This window comes from Durio zibethinus, chromosome 10 (genome assembly GCF_047325235.1).
Source record: "Durio zibethinus cultivar Kanyao isolate XHJ-2024 chromosome 10, ASM4732523v1, whole genome shotgun sequence".
In the NCBI taxonomy this organism is placed as follows: Eukaryota; Viridiplantae; Streptophyta; class Magnoliopsida; order Malvales; family Malvaceae; genus Durio; species Durio zibethinus.
The window spans coordinates 28,275,718-28,292,392 of NC_143171.1; the positions used below are offsets into that span (position 1 = coordinate 28,275,718).

The window sequence follows — 16,675 nt, forward strand, 5'->3', positions numbered from 1 at the left end:
TGCTTATCATTGCTGAGGATATATCCAAGCTTTCCACTATTGCAAGGCTAGGCATCCACATTGTTTACCTCAAAAACTTCCGGACAAAATTCTCCAAGACACCATCCAAAACCCAAGGTACCCTCATGTTCAGTCTGAGCAGACTAATATTGCTAAAACAAGTGATTGGATTGGGTTACAATGTTGCTTTCACGGTAAGTTTCTAAGTTGCTCGCACCTTCTCTAGCTAGATGACAATTTGTGATCATGTTAGCTTTGCCTTTAGGCAAGTTTAACTGTGGTTTCTAATTGCAGAATCAAGATGTCATGTCGCTGAGGAATCCGTTAAGAGTACTTATGCCTAATTTTGGAATGTCAATCTCATGTGAGTGTTTTCATTTTGATGGTGAAACATTCGAGAAAAATTAGGGTAGTCCAAATTGAGGAAAAGATGAGGGAGGGCTATTTGAGATGATTTAGCCATGTAAAACGTAAACCTATTTGTGCACCAGTTAAGAGATATGAGCTTTTGGATTTAGGAAATGCAAAACTTTTAGGGGCAGACCACGAAATTCATGGATGCAAGGAATTAAAATTGACATGAAGGTCCAAAAGTAGATGAAAAGGTTGTTGCGGATAGAAATGAGTGATGCAAGAAGATTTGAAACTAAAGCCTAACATGACTCTCCTTTAGTCTTTTATACAATTAATCCCAGAGTTAACGGGATACGAGGCTTAATTTGTTGTTGTTGTGATTGTTGGTGAAACCTTGGAATCAAAGGACATGGAGGATTCTTTCACATCAAAGTAGATGAAAAAACTTGTGAGTTCATATAAAACTGTAAGGTGCAGAGGGTTTTGAATCCTGATTCTGAACACCAATCCCTCAGCAAAACTATTGGAAATGATAACTACATTGACCTCATTGAAATGAAGGTTAATTATTTCACTGAGGTGAGTTTTGGTAGACTTTGTCAACCTTGTGACTTGAATCAGATATAATACAATACAAGCAAACTGCTGTGAGAACATTGACAAGCAAAATCCATGATCTGAACCTTGTTCTTGATAACTGGAGAAACTTCAGATAAGTGTCTGCAAATAATGCTAGCTCGAAGTGATCACCATGGTAAGCTCCACAGAAATGCATACGGTGATTTCTTCTTTCGGACAGGTTTTGTCTCATGTAAGCTCTTGAGGTGTGTCCAACAAAAATGGTGCTGACCTTAATAACTGTTGGGAGAGACAAGACAACATAGATTCAAACTTTTGGCACTCTAAACAGGTAATGAAAATTTGAAAAGGTTCTCCTGCTGCCAATCATGGTATGGATTGTAACTTTACATAATTGTCCTGAAGAAGTTTTTGCCGTTGGCACAATTGCACTAATGAAACAGAATATACACCTCTTTTTGTGCTTTGAATGAATGTAGCCTTCACATTTATAATGTCTCAGTCTCTCAGATACAACCATTGACAAGCAGGGATGAAATTTTAACCAATTTGACTAATTCTTTATCCGGCATAATTTTTACATTGCTTATGTATTGCTGCCAACTGTGTGAAGGGAAAATGATTTTCGCTATCACCATTCTTTACAAGAAATAGAATTCAAGAACTGACTTGGAGATCAGTTTTTTAGCCTTCATATTTTCAACAGATTTTCAGAGTATGTTCTATTCAAATTCCGACCAACCTATCCTGATATGAAGCAGCAATCCCCAATATATTTCTCTCATTGTGTGATACACCATCAAAGTTGGAGAAGAGGACATTGCCATGCCTAAGAATAAGATTTTGCAATCTCTTTTGCAACTCAATGAGGGAATGAGGAAAAAGAAAAAGGAAAGCATAAATAAACACAAACTTCCACATATATCTGACACCGATTACGCTCCTATAGCTCCGGAAAAAAATGGTAATACACAAACTGCCTTCAAATCAATTAGGGAAGGAAAATCTTTACTTCATATGCGTAAAAAAATTACAAGGCAATTCAAGTGGAAGGGTTCATCCTAATGCAACTCACAAGAGACAAAAGCCCCCAGAGAATCAAAGATGAAAATTAGTAAATAAAGGCATGGCAACATGTGGTCAATAGGGAAGGCCTTCATCCGGCATTTCCCAGTTATCTTCTTCATCCTCATCCCTCTTCGTTGAAGTTTGTTCCTGCTTGTTCGATTGTGACAATCTTGCTCGGGGACGCCTGATCATAGTGCATAAGAGAAGACAGACATCACTAATAATTGTCAATATAAACAACTACTACAAAACAGAACATGGCTCATTGCTGTGACTGGGGTTGGTATTTTAGTTAAAGGAACAGAATTTCGATCACAGACTACAGGAGAAAACAACATGTAGATACTCACAAAGATAAAAAAAGATCGAACATTAACCCTGAACCAAACAAAAACCCAACAAAAGGGCAAAACCTACCTAGTTCATGGGGGGAAGTAAATATAGGAGAAACAAAGAAAAACTACAATGTTTATGCTAGATGTTCAATTGAGATTCAAAACTGCAAAGAGATAAGATGTCTATGATAGCATGTTGGTTTGAAAATAGGCCTTTCTTAAACACTACTCTATATGCTCAATTTTGATGCCTTCGTACTAGATGATGAAGTTGTGTCCTCAACTGAATACCATGCGCAAAGGAAAACAATAGCAGCGAGGTCTTGAAGCATTACAATGGTAAATCAAACCCAATACAACTGCACATGCTTCAATTTTTATGGCTAAGACACAAATATCCAACAAAATCAACTTGTGATCAGCATTTAAGTCATGACAAAATAGAATTCACAATTCCTTGCTTTATTTCTCTTTGTATCAATTTTCTCTTCCCCCCCCCCCCCCCCCCCCTTTCCTCTCCTCCAAGCTCCACCAGGGAAACCAAAATCGTCTAATTTCATATGAATTCTTCAACCCTTCCCTTCCTTTCCCTTTGGCCTAACCAACCAAAAACCTCACAAAAAGAAAAACTTTCCACGGTAAACAAATCCAACTACTAAATTAAACAAAAAAAATCCAAAAAAGAGAAGCTAAACATAAACATAGCATCCAAAGTTCCTTTTTTTTTTCTTCATTTTCTCCATTCTACAAGCCTACAAGAAAAAAGAGACAAAGGAAGGATAAAAACTTTACCTTCGACGATTACGCCTAGCAGCCTCGCGTGACTTACGTTTCTTCTTATCTTGCTTATTCTCATGGTACTTCCTTCTCTTACACTCTTGAATAATACCAGCTTTCAAGACCTCTCTCCTGAACCTGTTAAGCAGCCTTTCTTCAGGTTCATCTTCATCCACAATAACCTGAACGTTGTAACCTGATTTGAAGAAAAGGGTATTTGCATATGCAAGAGACGGGCATATAACAGATGACAATTCAGTGGATAATGAAGAAGATTGATCCTCTTGAGCTGCCACTGAGAGCAGAGTAATTTTGGGTTTTTGGGAAGAGAGTGAAAGGCTGTTGAGAGGTGGGGCTTTCGTTGGTGGTGGGGGAGGATTGGAAGGTAAGAGGAAGGAGAGGAGGTTTGGGAGAGAGAATGAAGTAGCCATTGTTTTGGATGGGTTGAGTTTTTTCAGCCTGTGGATATGGGAATTCTATTGGCTTTGCTCTTCCGGTTTCTTTGTCCCTATCTCACTACCCCTTTTGTGTACCTCAAGGATTTGACTGGGTTAAGCTGACAATCATTGGTTGGGTCAGCTTTTGAGGCTTCAGGCTTGAAGAGAACTATTTCTATTAGCTTTTGGGCTGAAATTTAGGCCAAATTTGGGTCCGATTATTTCAGATACTTTGGGTCATAGAGGTTATTGTGTTTATTTATCTTAATTATGGTCCAAAATATTTTAGGCCTTTAACCTTTGGGTTAATTTCCTGAAGTTTTGTTTTCTCAGGAGATGAACACGTTTCTACCTCAACAAGCAGGCTTTGCGCAAATGTATCCTATTTAAGAAAGCGATGAAAAAAACAATGGAGAAAACAAAAATAGTAGAAATCCCAATGGTGAAAGAGAAAAGAAAGTAAAATGAGAAAGTACAAGAACAGAACCAGATGAAAGATAACAACCCTTTTTTTATGTAATATTTTGATTCATTTTGGAAACCAACTCAGCTTATATATAAAATTATGCAAACTACATGATTGAAGGCTAATAGAAGGCTGGGGTGACATCTTTATCCGAAATTTTTGTTTCTGTTTTGCTGTTGTTGTTGATTTTGTCTCGCTGTAGCATGTTCTTCCCTGCTTCTTTTGGATAATAGAATTTTAGCTTATTAAAAACAAAAAGAAAGAGACCCAAATTCTGTTGCATAACATCTGCAATTCAGCTCATTATGTCCTTTTATACTGACAAGTTGCAATGTTTTAGGAAGTTGTAATTCACAGGGTGAAGTTGATTGTAATAAGAAGATCATTGTCTAGAATGAATAGTACAGCAATATGAAAATGACAAGTATCACTTCCCAATCACCTAATTTTCCATGCTGATGATTTTGATGGCTTATTCCTTCTGTTTTCAGTTTTTCACCAGCCTATTGGCTGAAGAGAGGAGATCAGTTATATATGCATTAACATGAAACCCATAAAAGCAAATGCAAATGGTGTGGCATCTCAAATGAATATTCCAATAAGCACTCAAATTTGTGCGAGGTCCATTAATTGTGAAAAGATGCAAATTTCCTCAATCTCTAAAAACCCTGGAAAAAGCATGCAACTTTTTTGTATTTTTCAAGCTTTTGAAAGCATCCCATAACACATTATAGCATCCCTAAAAAGTGGTTGGTTTAGGTGAATCAAATTTTTTTTAAAAAAATGAAACCCTTTTAAGGGTTTTGTTAATTTAATCAAATATTTAGTTCTTTCACCTCCATGAACCCTGTAGTGCTAACATTTGTCTCCCAATTACCATAAAGATTAGTGGGGGTTTAGTTTTTGTTAATGTTAATATCAAGGTTTCATTAGCATGCGCTTTCCGTATCTATGGGCTGAAACTTGATTAGGCCTCTGTCTTTCGGCCAATTTCTTTTTCCTTTTTTTTTTTTTAACAATAAGTGATTTATAGCTTTCATTTCATATAGTTTTTTGGAATCGATTTATTTATGTTGAATTTAAAAATTTATAAAAAAAATATTTTTTAACGGATTCAAATTCATAAAACAAATCTCTTATCACTTGAACTAAACATCCATAAGGACCAGCCTTTTGCCTAATTACACCTTTTTTTCTCTCAAGAGATTAGTGTCCTAAATGATGACACCTATCTCCAACAAATGCTAAACCTATTCGATTATGACAGTGAATCTTTGATTTCTTAAATCAAAAGCAAGTCCACCAACACTAACACATTAAAGATTGATTAAAATAACTAATTAGAGGTGGAAAAAAGAACCCTTGAAAAAGGAAGCCTTATCCAATGGAGTCCTATTTTCCAGGTAGAGGGCGTGGCAACTTTCTTCCATTGGTTCTGAAAGAATTGTTAAATTCTCTGCATGATTCTTGATTACAACAATCAGAATAGGACAGATGTAAATGCCAGGGCCTAACATTGACAGTACTATTATTCTTGTTCTTGTATGTGATTATTGGCCATCTCATTTTTTTTCTTGCTCGTTGATCAAGACTAACTGCCCATTTTCTTGCAATTGTTTTCTTCTATGAAAAGGAGCCTCCTAGAAAAAGAAATGTATAATCATGGACAGCACATCAGATATTGATTTTAGAGATATATATCAAAAGAATTGTATTGATTAAAATATGTTGGTAATTTAGTGATTAAGTGGTCTATCATATGATATATTCGATTAAAATTTCTCATTTTTAATTGCTTTAGCTTTCTTTCCCTAAAAGCCTATTGAAAGCAATACTTCAAAATTTTTAATAACAATCCATAATCACAATATGATCTGAAATTTCCAAGCTACTATTTTTTAAGACTTCAAGCTACAAGTGTTGTTGGTCAATGATTTTTTTTTTTTTTTTTGAATTCGAAGTTTAGTTTAATCAGTTAATTTAAAAACATTACATATTTTAATATAAAATTATAACTTAAATTCTCCTTGACTTGAGAAAAAAAAATTTTAATTACATGTTCCTTTAAAGATTGGCTCAAGTTCAAATTTCTCTTCTCAAAATTATAGAAAAATTATGTATGTTAAACTGCTTACTCATACAAAACCATTTTCTTCAACCATATAGGAAAAGTAGGGAAAAAAAATCTTCTTTGATGATCAAAATAATAAATAATAAAACCAAATGCATCATATTTTAATCCCAACAGATGAGCCATACTAAATTAAGAATAAAAATCTCCTGCAAATGGGGGTCTTGCGATTGTAAATTCATTTCTGTAGTACCCGGTTCTTTTATTTTTTTCTATATATCGTCACTTCTCTCTCTTCCTTTTCTTCAAATGTTAAGAGTTTGTGTTACTGTTTAAGCTCTATAGATTGTGAACTTTCCTTTCTGTTTTTCTTTTTTATTGACTTTCCCCTCTCTGGTAAGCTTCTCTTTTTCTATCTTGCTTCTCTATCTCTCTCTCTGCATGTAATGTTTTTTTTCTGTTTCTGTTAATTTATCTTTGTATGTTGTTGTGTTATAGCTTCGTTTTGATAATTTCTGGATCCCCTTTGGGCCGTTTTTTTATCTATATTTGTTCATGAATGGATGCTTATCTGCTTACCTTTTCAATCTTGATGAACTCATGTTATAGATCTTTTTTTCCTGATCTATTTTGTCTTATTCAGTTTGAATTTCTATCCAGGATAGTGTTAAAAGATTAAAACTTTGCATTTAAAGTTTAGATATGAATTTTATTGTCTTTTGAATGTTTGATCAACTGATGATGTGAAGATTTTTACCTTTTCATTCTTTACTAAAGATAAGAGATTGATGTCAGCTCAAGGATGGGATAATACTTCCTCGTTTTAAATTCATGTAAAATAATTACATATTTGTCTCTTATCTTTTCAATCAATAATTGAGAATGGTCAGTTGGGGATAATATATAATCTGGATTCAGGTGATAATATCAGATTCTTCATGCATAAACTAGACTGTTGATCAGCTTCTGAAATAATTGTTTTGGAAGCTCTTACAATTATCTCGGTGGCCACAAGTAATACGTCTAATCTGTTTTGGTTTTGCAGGGTGTTTTTATGTAATCCTTTACCTGTTTTCTCTTAAACAACATGGCTGAGGATAACTTTCAAATGCCCCCATGGGAAAATATTCAGATTTGTAAAGAACCTCAGGATGCAGATTACTCATATATTCCCGAGCTCAGTGATGAGCTAGAGAATTTGATTTTAGCTAGATTTCCTAGATCAGAATATTGGAAACTTTGCTTATTAAACAAGCATTTCTTACATCTTCTAAAGAGCGGTGAGTTACTTAAAATTAGGAGGGAAATTGGGTTTAAAGAATCATATATATTTATGTCACCTAGTGGGGGCAATTGTTGGTGGGCATTTGATAGGATGTTCAAGTCTTGCAGAAAGCTACCAGAGTTACCATCAACAGATATGTGCTTTATAAGTGGAGATAAGGAATCACTTTGTGCTGGGAGCCATTTGATTGTGTCAGGCAGGGAGACTGAAGGTCCTGTTGTGTGGAGGTTTGAACTGGAAACAAGTAAATGGTTTAAGGGTCCTGCCATGATCGATCCTAGATGTTTGTTTGCTTCTGCCACCTGCGGTACCTTTGCTTTTGTAGCTGGTGGGATTGGGATGGAGACCACAGTCTTGAATTCAGCTGAGAAATATAATCCGGAGACAAAATCATGGGAGCTGCTCCCAAGGATGCATAGGAAGAGGAAGCTTTGCTCCGGGTGCTTCATGGATAACAAATTTTATGTAATTGGAGGGAGAGATGAACACAACAACGAACTCACTTGCGGAGAGGCTTATGATAAGGACAAAAACACATGGGAATGGATCCCTGACATGTTGAAAGATGATGACCCAGTTGCAACGCGCCAATCTCCACCCCTGGTTGCGGTGGTGAACAATGAGCTTTACTGTCTCGAAACATCTTCCAATGAGCTGAGGGCTTACCTTAAGAGCAGCAAAACATGGAAGAATTTAGGAGCAGTACCAGTTAGAGCTGATCTTCATAGAGGATGGGGTGTAGCATTCAAATCTCTAGGCAATGAGCTGCTAGTGATCGGATTCTCATCTTCCGTTTCAAGTGGTGGCATGACTATCTACACTTGTAGCCCACAGCCTGACACCAAGGAACTGCAATGGAGGTGCATTGAGGGCTGCAAAGACCGGCTTAATTTCTTTCTCCTGAACTGCTCTGTTATGGTAGCATGACTTTGTACCCATACTGTTTAACAGGCTTAATTTCCTGAATAAAAGCCAGATTGTGTTATCAGGGAACATGGTTCCATTTTAGGCCAATATTTCATTTCCCTTGGAATTAAGCTTGAATTGTGATGCTTTTTGTTTACTGCTTTGAAACCTTACTCAACAAAACAATTTCAAGAAAAGACCCCTTCTCTTCCCTCGCCTCTCCTTCCCTCTCCCTCTCTCTCATTCAAACTTCCATTGATAATCTTTTTATCAACAAAACTAAAACAACCAAACTCAATCATTTAAAGGTGTAGTAACTAATACACTACCATTTGTGTTTAACCCTTCAAGGTTTTCATTAAAAATTTGTAATTGTGATGATCAAATCATGTCAAGATTCCCTTATAACTCTAATAGTATCCTTGGTAGATCTAATAATCTATAACACGATATAATGATATGATATAATGATACGATACAAATATGATATAAATAAAAAATATGAAAATGATATGATTTAAAATTTTAATAATAATTATATATAAACTTAACAAAACTAATAAAATATATTTTATATTTTGATATCGACATAAATTATAACACATAATTTTTATATAAAATATAATATAAATATATAAATTTTAATATTTTACATAAAATAAATACATAAATTATTAAATTTACGCCGAGATAAAAGTACCTATATCTTAATTGCATAAATGAGAAAACTAATCAGGGCATGGGCTTCTTTTTCGGGAAACTTTATTTTCAAAAGCAGTGGACTGGACTGGCTTTTAGATGGGTTAACTAACCCGACCCATAAGATGTAGCAGCCCAGACTTTTGGGTAGGAGTCCGGGTTGGGGCTTTGATATTTGGTAAATGGTAAACAACTAAACAAGAGAGAGAGAGACCGAAACAAGCATAGTAGTAGAAACAAAAAAGGCAGCGAAGTCTTTGTTTCTCTCTCTTTGTAGCTGTTGCTCTTTCTTTGCTGGAACAAAAGCCAAAGCAGGAAAAGGCAAAACGCTTAAAATCTCCTCACTCTTTCGTAAGATTATTTCATTTTTGTTGTTTTAAATTTTACGTTTTCTCCACTCTTAATTCTTTCTTTTAGTTTCAACTATCTTCCCTTAATCTCGTATTGTAATTCAAATTCTTGGTTTCTTGCACTTTCCATCTTTATTTTCCCTTAATTTCCCCATTTTTTGCATGTTTATAAGCTTTTTTTATGTAAGATTTGGTTCAAACTCAGTGTATTTGGGGTTTTTTGGCAAAATTACGGCTTCGTTTGGGGTTTAGGTGCTCTTTAGGGTTAAACTTGTAAAGGTTTGATTTTGAAGGGAAATTTTGGTTATTTGAGTGTTTCTGGTTAGTGGGTATTTGCTGAGATATCTTAGAATTTACTTTGTTCTGAATGTTTTAGGTTTTGGTGGGTATTTGATATTTTTCCGGGTGAATTAGATTAGTGATGTCTGTGAACAACAATAACCCCCCAAAGAGCCTTGGGGCGTCTTCGTCGCCCTTTGCTAATGCAGGGATGGTACCTCCTATGCCTGGAAACCCTGCATTCTCACAAGCACAAGCACAAGCACAAGCACAGGCACAACTCAGTGCTGGTTTTCAAGCTCAGTATCAGCTATCCCAAGCCCAGGCCCTTGCTCAGGCTCAGTCAAAAGCTCAGGCTCATGCTCAGGCTCAAGCGCAGGTTGCTCATGCTCAATTCCAAGCACACTTACAAGCTCAAGTTTTGTCCCTTAACCAGGCTCAGAATGCTGGCATTGGGAATTTAGGTTCATCCTCGCCCTCCATGTCTACTCCTGGCAGTGCAAGTGCAAAGAGGATCCTCCAAAAGCCCCCTGTGCGTCCTCCTGGTGTTCCTATGACAAACACAATTTCCCCTTTAAGAACAATGGAACTTACACCCGCTGCACGTAGAAAGAAGCAGAAGCTTCCTGATAAACAGCTACAGGATAGAGTGGCGGCGATTCTTCCTGAATCTGCTTTGTATACCCAGCTTCTTGAGTTCGAGGCACGTGTTGATGCTGCATTAGCTAGGAAAAAAGTTGACATCCAGGAAGCACTTAAGAATCCACCTTGTGTTCAGAAAACTCTTCGAATATATGTTTTCAACACATTTGCTAATCAGATTAAGACAATTCCAAAGAAGCCTAATGCAGAGCCCCCTATGTGGACCCTTAAGATTATTGGGAGGATCTTGGAAGATGGGGTAGATCCAGATCAACCTGGGTTTGTTCAAAAAACAAACCCCTTATACCCTAAGTTTTCATCTTTCTTCAAGAGAGTGACAATTTCCTTGGACCAGAGACTATATCCGGATAATCATATCATTATATGGGAGCATGCTCGATCACCTGTGCCTCATGAAGGTTTTGAGGTGAAGAGAAAAGGGGATAAGGAGTTCACTGTGAATATACGGTTGGAAATGAATTATGTACCTGAGAAGTTCAAGCTTTCATCACCTTTAATGGAAGTCCTTGGTATTGAGGTTGATACACGCCCAAGAATTATTGCTGCAATTTGGCATTATGTGAAGGCTAGAAAACTTCAGAACTCAAATGATCCGTCTTTCTTTAATTGTGATGCACAACTTCAGAAAGTTTTTGGGGAAGAAAAAGTGAAATTTACCATGGTTTCGCAGAAGATATCACAGCATTTGTCTCCACCACCACCCATACATTTGGAGCACAAGATCAAGCTTTCTGGGAATAGTCCTGCTGGGACTGCATGCTATGATGTGTTAGTTGATGTGCCCTTTCCTATACAGAGGGAATTGTCTGCTCTGTTGGCAAATGCTGAGAAGAGCAAAGAGATTGAGGCTTGTGATGAAGCTATATGTGCTGCCATAAGGAAAATTCACGAGCACCGTAGAAGGCGTGCATTCTTTCTAGGGTTCAGTCAATCACCAGTGGAGTTTATTAATGCTTTAATTGAGTCTCAGAGCCGGGATCTGAAATTAGTAGCTGGGGAAGCTAGTCGAAGTGCTGGAAGTGCTGAAAGAGAGCGACGATCAGATTTCTTCAACCAACCATGGTAAGCTCATTTTTCTGTTTAGTTGCAGTTGTTCTTGTTGAATTTTGGATATTTACCTCAAGTTTAGAACCTTGCCTATCACTTTCAACATGCAGTCATTTCCACTGATAATATCGTGAATTGTGATTGAATTGGTAGAAACCTCAGTCTTTGGTTGACCCTTCAACCTTGTTGCTAGTCAAAATTATTTAGCACATCTTCCCTCCAAATGCTGTGTAGCGAGTAATATCATTACTGGAGTATTTTTGTTCTTTTGCTAGAGCCCGTATGTGAAACAGCAGACAAACCGGTCATCATATTTTAATTCATACCTGCATCTTGTTTAAGCTTTAAGATTTACTCTTAAAATCTTTTGATTGACATGTGACAACATTTTCAGTATTTGAGATAAATTTGTTTGCTGCAGTCTAAGGAGTAAGGAGTCCACTCTTTCTCTTTCGTATATGTGACACATGCTTGAATTATACTCGCTAGGTTTCTCTAAATTAATCTCTTATAGAAAACCTATTGATAGCAATAATGGTGATAATAGAATTTGTGGAGGATGAAGACATAATCAAGTTCTGTTTTGGTGATTCTAATAGGGTTGAGGATGCTGTTATCCGTTATCTGAATCGTAAGACAGCTGCTGGAAGTGATGCACCAGGAAGCACATGAATCATGGTTCCGGAGCTATCGATGGCCCCCCTGCTACATTTTTCATTGATTTGAATCATGTACCTACTGTAAACCCATTCCTTTAATGGAATTAGAATTGCAATGTTGTTGGATGGCAATTGAGAGGGATGTAGAACAGGAAGTAGCTTATTTAGGCATAATTATCATCAAACTTAATAAAAAAAATAGAAATTAGCAAGATAGTAGTTTTTATTTTGTTAAATTTGTAATTTATATATGGTAGATTCGTGGCTGCATTCTTGGTTTGGCTTTAATGTTTCTTCGTGGTTTATATCATGGAAATCAAGTGTTATAAATGTAGTTTGGTAATTAGAAATTCTCAATTCTGTTATATTTGATTGATAATTATTATAGCCAAGTAAGATCAATGTCTTTTACCAAATTTACCCTTGATGCAAATATTTTTTCTTTGCTTTTTCTTAGGTATAAAGCAAAAGAGTTGAGGGTAATTAATGAAATTAGAGTCGTAAAGCTGACTTGAATCCTGCCAAAGTGGAAAGGTTAATAATTCGAACACCTGAGATGATTTAAACCTGAATTAAAGGGACCTGCTATAGGAAATTAGAGTGTTGTGAACTTCTTCTACTATGAGCAGTTACGTTTGACATTTTAATTTTGGACGTTAATCAATCCTCTTTAAATATGGTGATTGGTGAGTCACGTCAATTGTCAAGCAATTGCATGACGTTTTATACCATTCAGGAGCAATGAATAGAATAGACCCCAAGAACTTAACGAAGCAGCCAGGATAAGAGATTCTATGTTCCCCTTCCTTCATCAGGTGCGACTTACATTTCTTATCTAATCTTGCTCTAGCCATCTAGAGAATAGGATGGACTATTCAAGCTTTCATACGAGGATATTAATGTCATATGGCTTCTGTCTTCTGTTGGCTGTTAAGCTGCTTGTTTTATCTTAGCTATCCTATGAAATTGCCTTGTGCGATACCCTCCCTTTGTAGGCTATTCCGTATCAGATACGAAAAACTTAGTAAAAAATGCATCCATGGGTCCTCTTAGAGGCGCCCTCAGATAAGACATGGAATTTGCAAAGCTGAAGAAAGAAGATATGCGGGTCAGTAACTCTTCAGGTAATGACATGCAAGTCTGCAGTATAACGCACACATGTCTACAAGGTGAAAATTTTTCTTCAGCTTAATCATTCGAGCTAGGTCATCTTCTTCTTATGTAGGATTTTGAGAATGCCTTACAAGAGGTCAGGCCCTTTGTTTCTGCGAACGAATTGGTTAGGTATGAAGAATGGAACAAACAAGTTGGAAGTTTATCAATCTAAAGATTGAACAAAAAATAGAAAGAAATCAGACGCATGATCTACTGATAGGATACTGGACTTTTAGTTACAATCACCACGTTCAAATTCTAATAATCTCAAGTATAAAAAAAAAGCATGAGTTGTACTGGCAAAGGATAAGAGAAATAAATAAGCTTTAATGGTACACGCGGGCAGGTAAAGATTATTATTTTGAAGATGCTGAAACTATTCCCTCCCTAAAAAATCAATACATGTGACATAATCGTTCCAAACAGGCATGCATGTGCATTCTGATTAAGTGGTATTAGACATAATTAACTATGCTCATGCTTTTACAATCACAAATTTGTTCCCTGAAGGATAACAGCATGATTTTTAATCAATGAACTTGATTGATGCAAATGATTATGATTAATATCTGATAAAGATTTGTTTTAAGTATGTGATTCTGTAGCTAATCATTTCCTCCTCCTGACTATAATATACAGATGAGACATAATGGCATATTGGCATCTTACATTGGCCTTACAATTTTAATTCAGAACCATTGACTCTCACTACTGTATTTTTTGGTCTTATCTTGAATGATCTCTTTTCTGAATCACGACCTTCAGTCCACCGGCCATGTGAGCTGTCAAGAGTGGCACGAAGACCGGCTTTTCTGGACCGACTGGTTTGATTTTAAATTGCCTAAGTACGGAAGCCACCACATATTTCATCTGAATGAAGGCCATCTCCTTTCCAAGACAAACTCTTGGACCAGCCTGAAAAACTGGAAACTTGTATGGACATACCTTCTTTAGTGATCCTCCCTGGTAGCTTGGTTCAATAAACCATCGGCTTGGTCTGAACTCGTACCAGTCCCTTCCCCACAATGCTTCCATCCTCCCCATTCCGTAGGGAAAATAGGTTACTCTATCTCCTGCCTGGACTAGAGTACCATCAGGCAACATGTCATCAACCATAGCATGCTTTGAGTCCCAGGCTACAGGTGGATAGAGCCGCATGGATTCACAAAGAGATGCTTTCAACAATTTCAATCCCTTCAATGATTCATAATCTAACAAGCTTTCCTCCATATTCTTTATCTCTTTCAGCAGTTCTTGCTCTATAACTGGATGGCAGGAAAGCAACCAGAAGAGCCATGTCATTGCTGCTGATGTTGTATCCCTTCCTGCCATGATGAAGCTTATGGCCATATCTCTTATCACTACCACATCATGGCCAGCCAATATCAGCCTCGATAAGAGATCTTCACCACAATTCTCTCCAACTTCATCGATCTTTTTCTTCTTGTCACGAACTATCTCCTCAACATATGCACGAACTTCCTCAACAGCATCCTTGAGTCTTTTCTCTGATCCAACTCCAAGCCATTTCTTTACCTTCCAAACCAAGAACAAAGGAGCAGCTCCACGCTTGGCACATATCTCTGACGCCATGTCAAAAGCTTTGCCGAGAGGCGAAACAGGCAGAGAACGATCTAAATAACAGCTATCCACCCCTAATGAGACCTTACAAATCAAATTGAACGCAAGTCTTCTCAGTAAGTCCTGCAGGTCTACCACTTCTGATGCCTCAGCCAATGACTCTAGCAAAGGTAACAATTGATTTTCCACCTCTTCCTCCAATTTACTTATCACCAATTCTCTCAAAGAATTGGTGCTGAAAGCATGGCTTGCTAACTTCCGTTGCATGCGCCAAAGCTCCCCATCCACATTGAATATCCCATAGCCCAGAAAGTCACCTAGAATTTCAGTGAAAGGCTTCCCTTTAGGGAAGTTGTTGAAGTTGGTTTTGAGCATGTACTTAACGTTCTCCGAGTTTGCGGTCACAATAGTCCTTCGAGCACCAAGCCGGTTCACCACAATTGTGTTGGTGGCTGATTCTGCAAGGAGCTCTGTATACCAATCTAACAAACGAGTGCGGTTTTTGTAGAAAGAAATCAGGCAGCCTATTATTGGATAGGTTGGAGGGCCATGTCCTGTTAATTTTGGAGCTCTGCAGACTTTACATAAGATTGCATGCAACACAGATAAAAACACTGATACTAACACAAACTTCAAGGGCAGAAGCCCAAAGAGAGTCATGAATATTTCCATATTAGCATAAAGATGGCAGAAATGAATGCCTTGGATGAACTGATGGTTCTGAAACATGAAGGGGGCTTGCAAAACCAGCTCTCTAGAGGGTTATGAGAAATATATCAGCTACTCAGCTACCAGTATCATATTTTTAAAACCTTGTGTTATTTTCTTGGCATAGTCATTACTATTATTATCACAATAATGAATAGGTGTAGCTGCCCCACTACACCTATTTTCTATAGAACATTAAAAAACATCTTGTTTAAAGCGAGGGACAGAGAATTACTATGACATTGTTCCCTACCTGAGAGATAAAACCATGAAAATTAGAGAAATTTGAATTGTTAAATAAATAATGTTGGTTTTACTTTCAAAACTCAATCCTATTTCACATTCTTTCAGCTTCCATTGTTCATTACAGAGCTAACTTACTGATGTGCGTAACGAATAATGGTCAATGCAATAGAAGAAATGATAGCTACTGAGTTTTGGAAGTACAAACATCACTGTCGATCCTACTAATCCATTCCAACTTGTTACAGAAATCAAGATATCAAAGACACTAATTCAATTGTTGTTTTGATATATTAGTATAGTTATGAATAACATTTGACAGGTATTTCCAAAGAAAAAAAAAATGGATGACTCTAGCAAGATGTGTGTTCTCATTGCGTGGTTTTACTACAAGTCTATTCACATTTATTTCTTTGTTTAATCTATTTCTCTTCTCTTTAAATTGGAAAAAATTTTTCACAAAACGATAAAAGAGAGCAGTTAAAGGGTTTCTGGACTAGTCTTTGTCAAGAGTGTTGACTTGCAAGCCTTAAAGTTACCCTATCAACAATAGTCATTCTTTACAAGAGATATAAAGGCACAAAATTGTCAGGATTCAAATGGCTTTTAGCATAAAAATATAATTCTTAGCTGCTTTGTGGTTACCATGATTATTAGATTATGTTATTCCTTATTTATTTATTTGATAATAAGATCAGGAATATTCTCAGACCTTAGCTCCCTTTCCTGAGCCATTTAATTAGCTGATTTTTTTGCTGACATCAATTATAGTTTTGATATCTGCATTAAAATTGAAGATGCGATATATCAGAGTGAGACTAGAAAACGTGTAAATCATTGCTTTCTGTGAACATTGAAAGTTGGAAAACACCCTGCAGTTACTCTCAAGTCATATCTGTTCTGTTAGCTGACAAGATGGGACCTGATTGATACCCAAAAGCTGAACTTCAGTCAAGCTATATATGTCCAAACCAAGCCCTCGTGTCCCCATAATCTTCCAGTGAGGAAGATTA

The 16,675-nt window shown here is 36.7% G+C and overlaps 3 protein-coding genes and 1 pseudogene across 3 annotated transcripts; 2 read left to right on the plus strand and 2 right to left on the minus strand.

The window, feature by feature from the left end:
* Positions 1–1,924: 1,924 nt before the first annotated feature.
* Positions 1,925–3,624, minus strand: GHS1 (Ribosomal protein S21 family protein). Its single transcript, XM_022885671.2, has 2 exons — positions 3,129–3,624; positions 1,925–2,185 (listed from the first exon to the last, which is right to left on the minus strand). Exons 1-2 carry the CDS (start codon positions 3,542–3,544, stop codon positions 2,074–2,076), a joined length of 528 nt encoding a protein of 175 aa, XP_022741406.2. The 5' UTR covers positions 3,545–3,624; the 3' UTR covers positions 1,925–2,073.
* Positions 3,625–6,181: 2,557 nt separating this feature from the next.
* On the plus strand, positions 6,182–8,378 carry LOC111292608 (F-box/kelch-repeat protein At3g27150-like). Its single transcript, XM_022885053.2, has 2 exons — positions 6,182–6,483; positions 7,133–8,378. Exon 2 carries the CDS (start codon positions 7,175–7,177, stop codon positions 8,297–8,299), a length of 1,125 nt encoding a protein of 374 aa, XP_022740788.2. The 5' UTR covers positions 6,182–6,483; positions 7,133–7,174; the 3' UTR covers positions 8,300–8,378.
* An 804-nt stretch (positions 8,379–9,182) lies between these two features.
* LOC111292106 (SWI/SNF complex component SNF12 homolog) lies at positions 9,183–12,257 on the plus strand. Its single transcript, XM_022884321.2, has 3 exons — positions 9,183–9,328; positions 9,704–11,331; positions 11,916–12,257. Exons 2-3 carry the CDS (start codon positions 9,749–9,751, stop codon positions 11,986–11,988), a joined length of 1,656 nt encoding a protein of 551 aa, XP_022740056.1. The 5' UTR covers positions 9,183–9,328; positions 9,704–9,748; the 3' UTR covers positions 11,989–12,257.
* A 1,472-nt stretch (positions 12,258–13,729) lies between these two features.
* LOC111292713 (cytochrome P450 94B3 pseudogene) lies at positions 13,730–15,504 on the minus strand (annotated as a pseudogene).
* Between the last annotated feature and the right edge of the window lie 1,171 nt (positions 15,505–16,675).

Excerpts from the sequence above, each read along its gene's own strand:
- LOC111292608 (XM_022885053.2), top strand. The coding sequence starts at position 7,175 with ATGGCTGAGGATAACTTTCAAATGCCCCCATGGGAAAATATTCAGATT.
- GHS1 (XM_022885671.2), bottom strand. The coding sequence starts at position 3,544 with ATGGCTACTTCATTCTCTCTCCCAAACCTCCTCTCCTTCCTCTTACCT. Across the intron at positions 2,186-3,128 it reads GCTAGGCGTAATCGTCGAAG|GCGTCCCCGAGCAAGATTGT; the intron begins GTAAAGTTTTTA and ends CACTATGATCAG.
- LOC111292106 (XM_022884321.2), top strand. The coding sequence starts at position 9,749 with ATGTCTGTGAACAACAATAACCCCCCAAAGAGCCTTGGGGCGTCTTCG. Across the intron at positions 11,332-11,915 it reads GATTTCTTCAACCAACCATG|GGTTGAGGATGCTGTTATCC; the intron begins GTAAGCTCATTT and ends TGATTCTAATAG.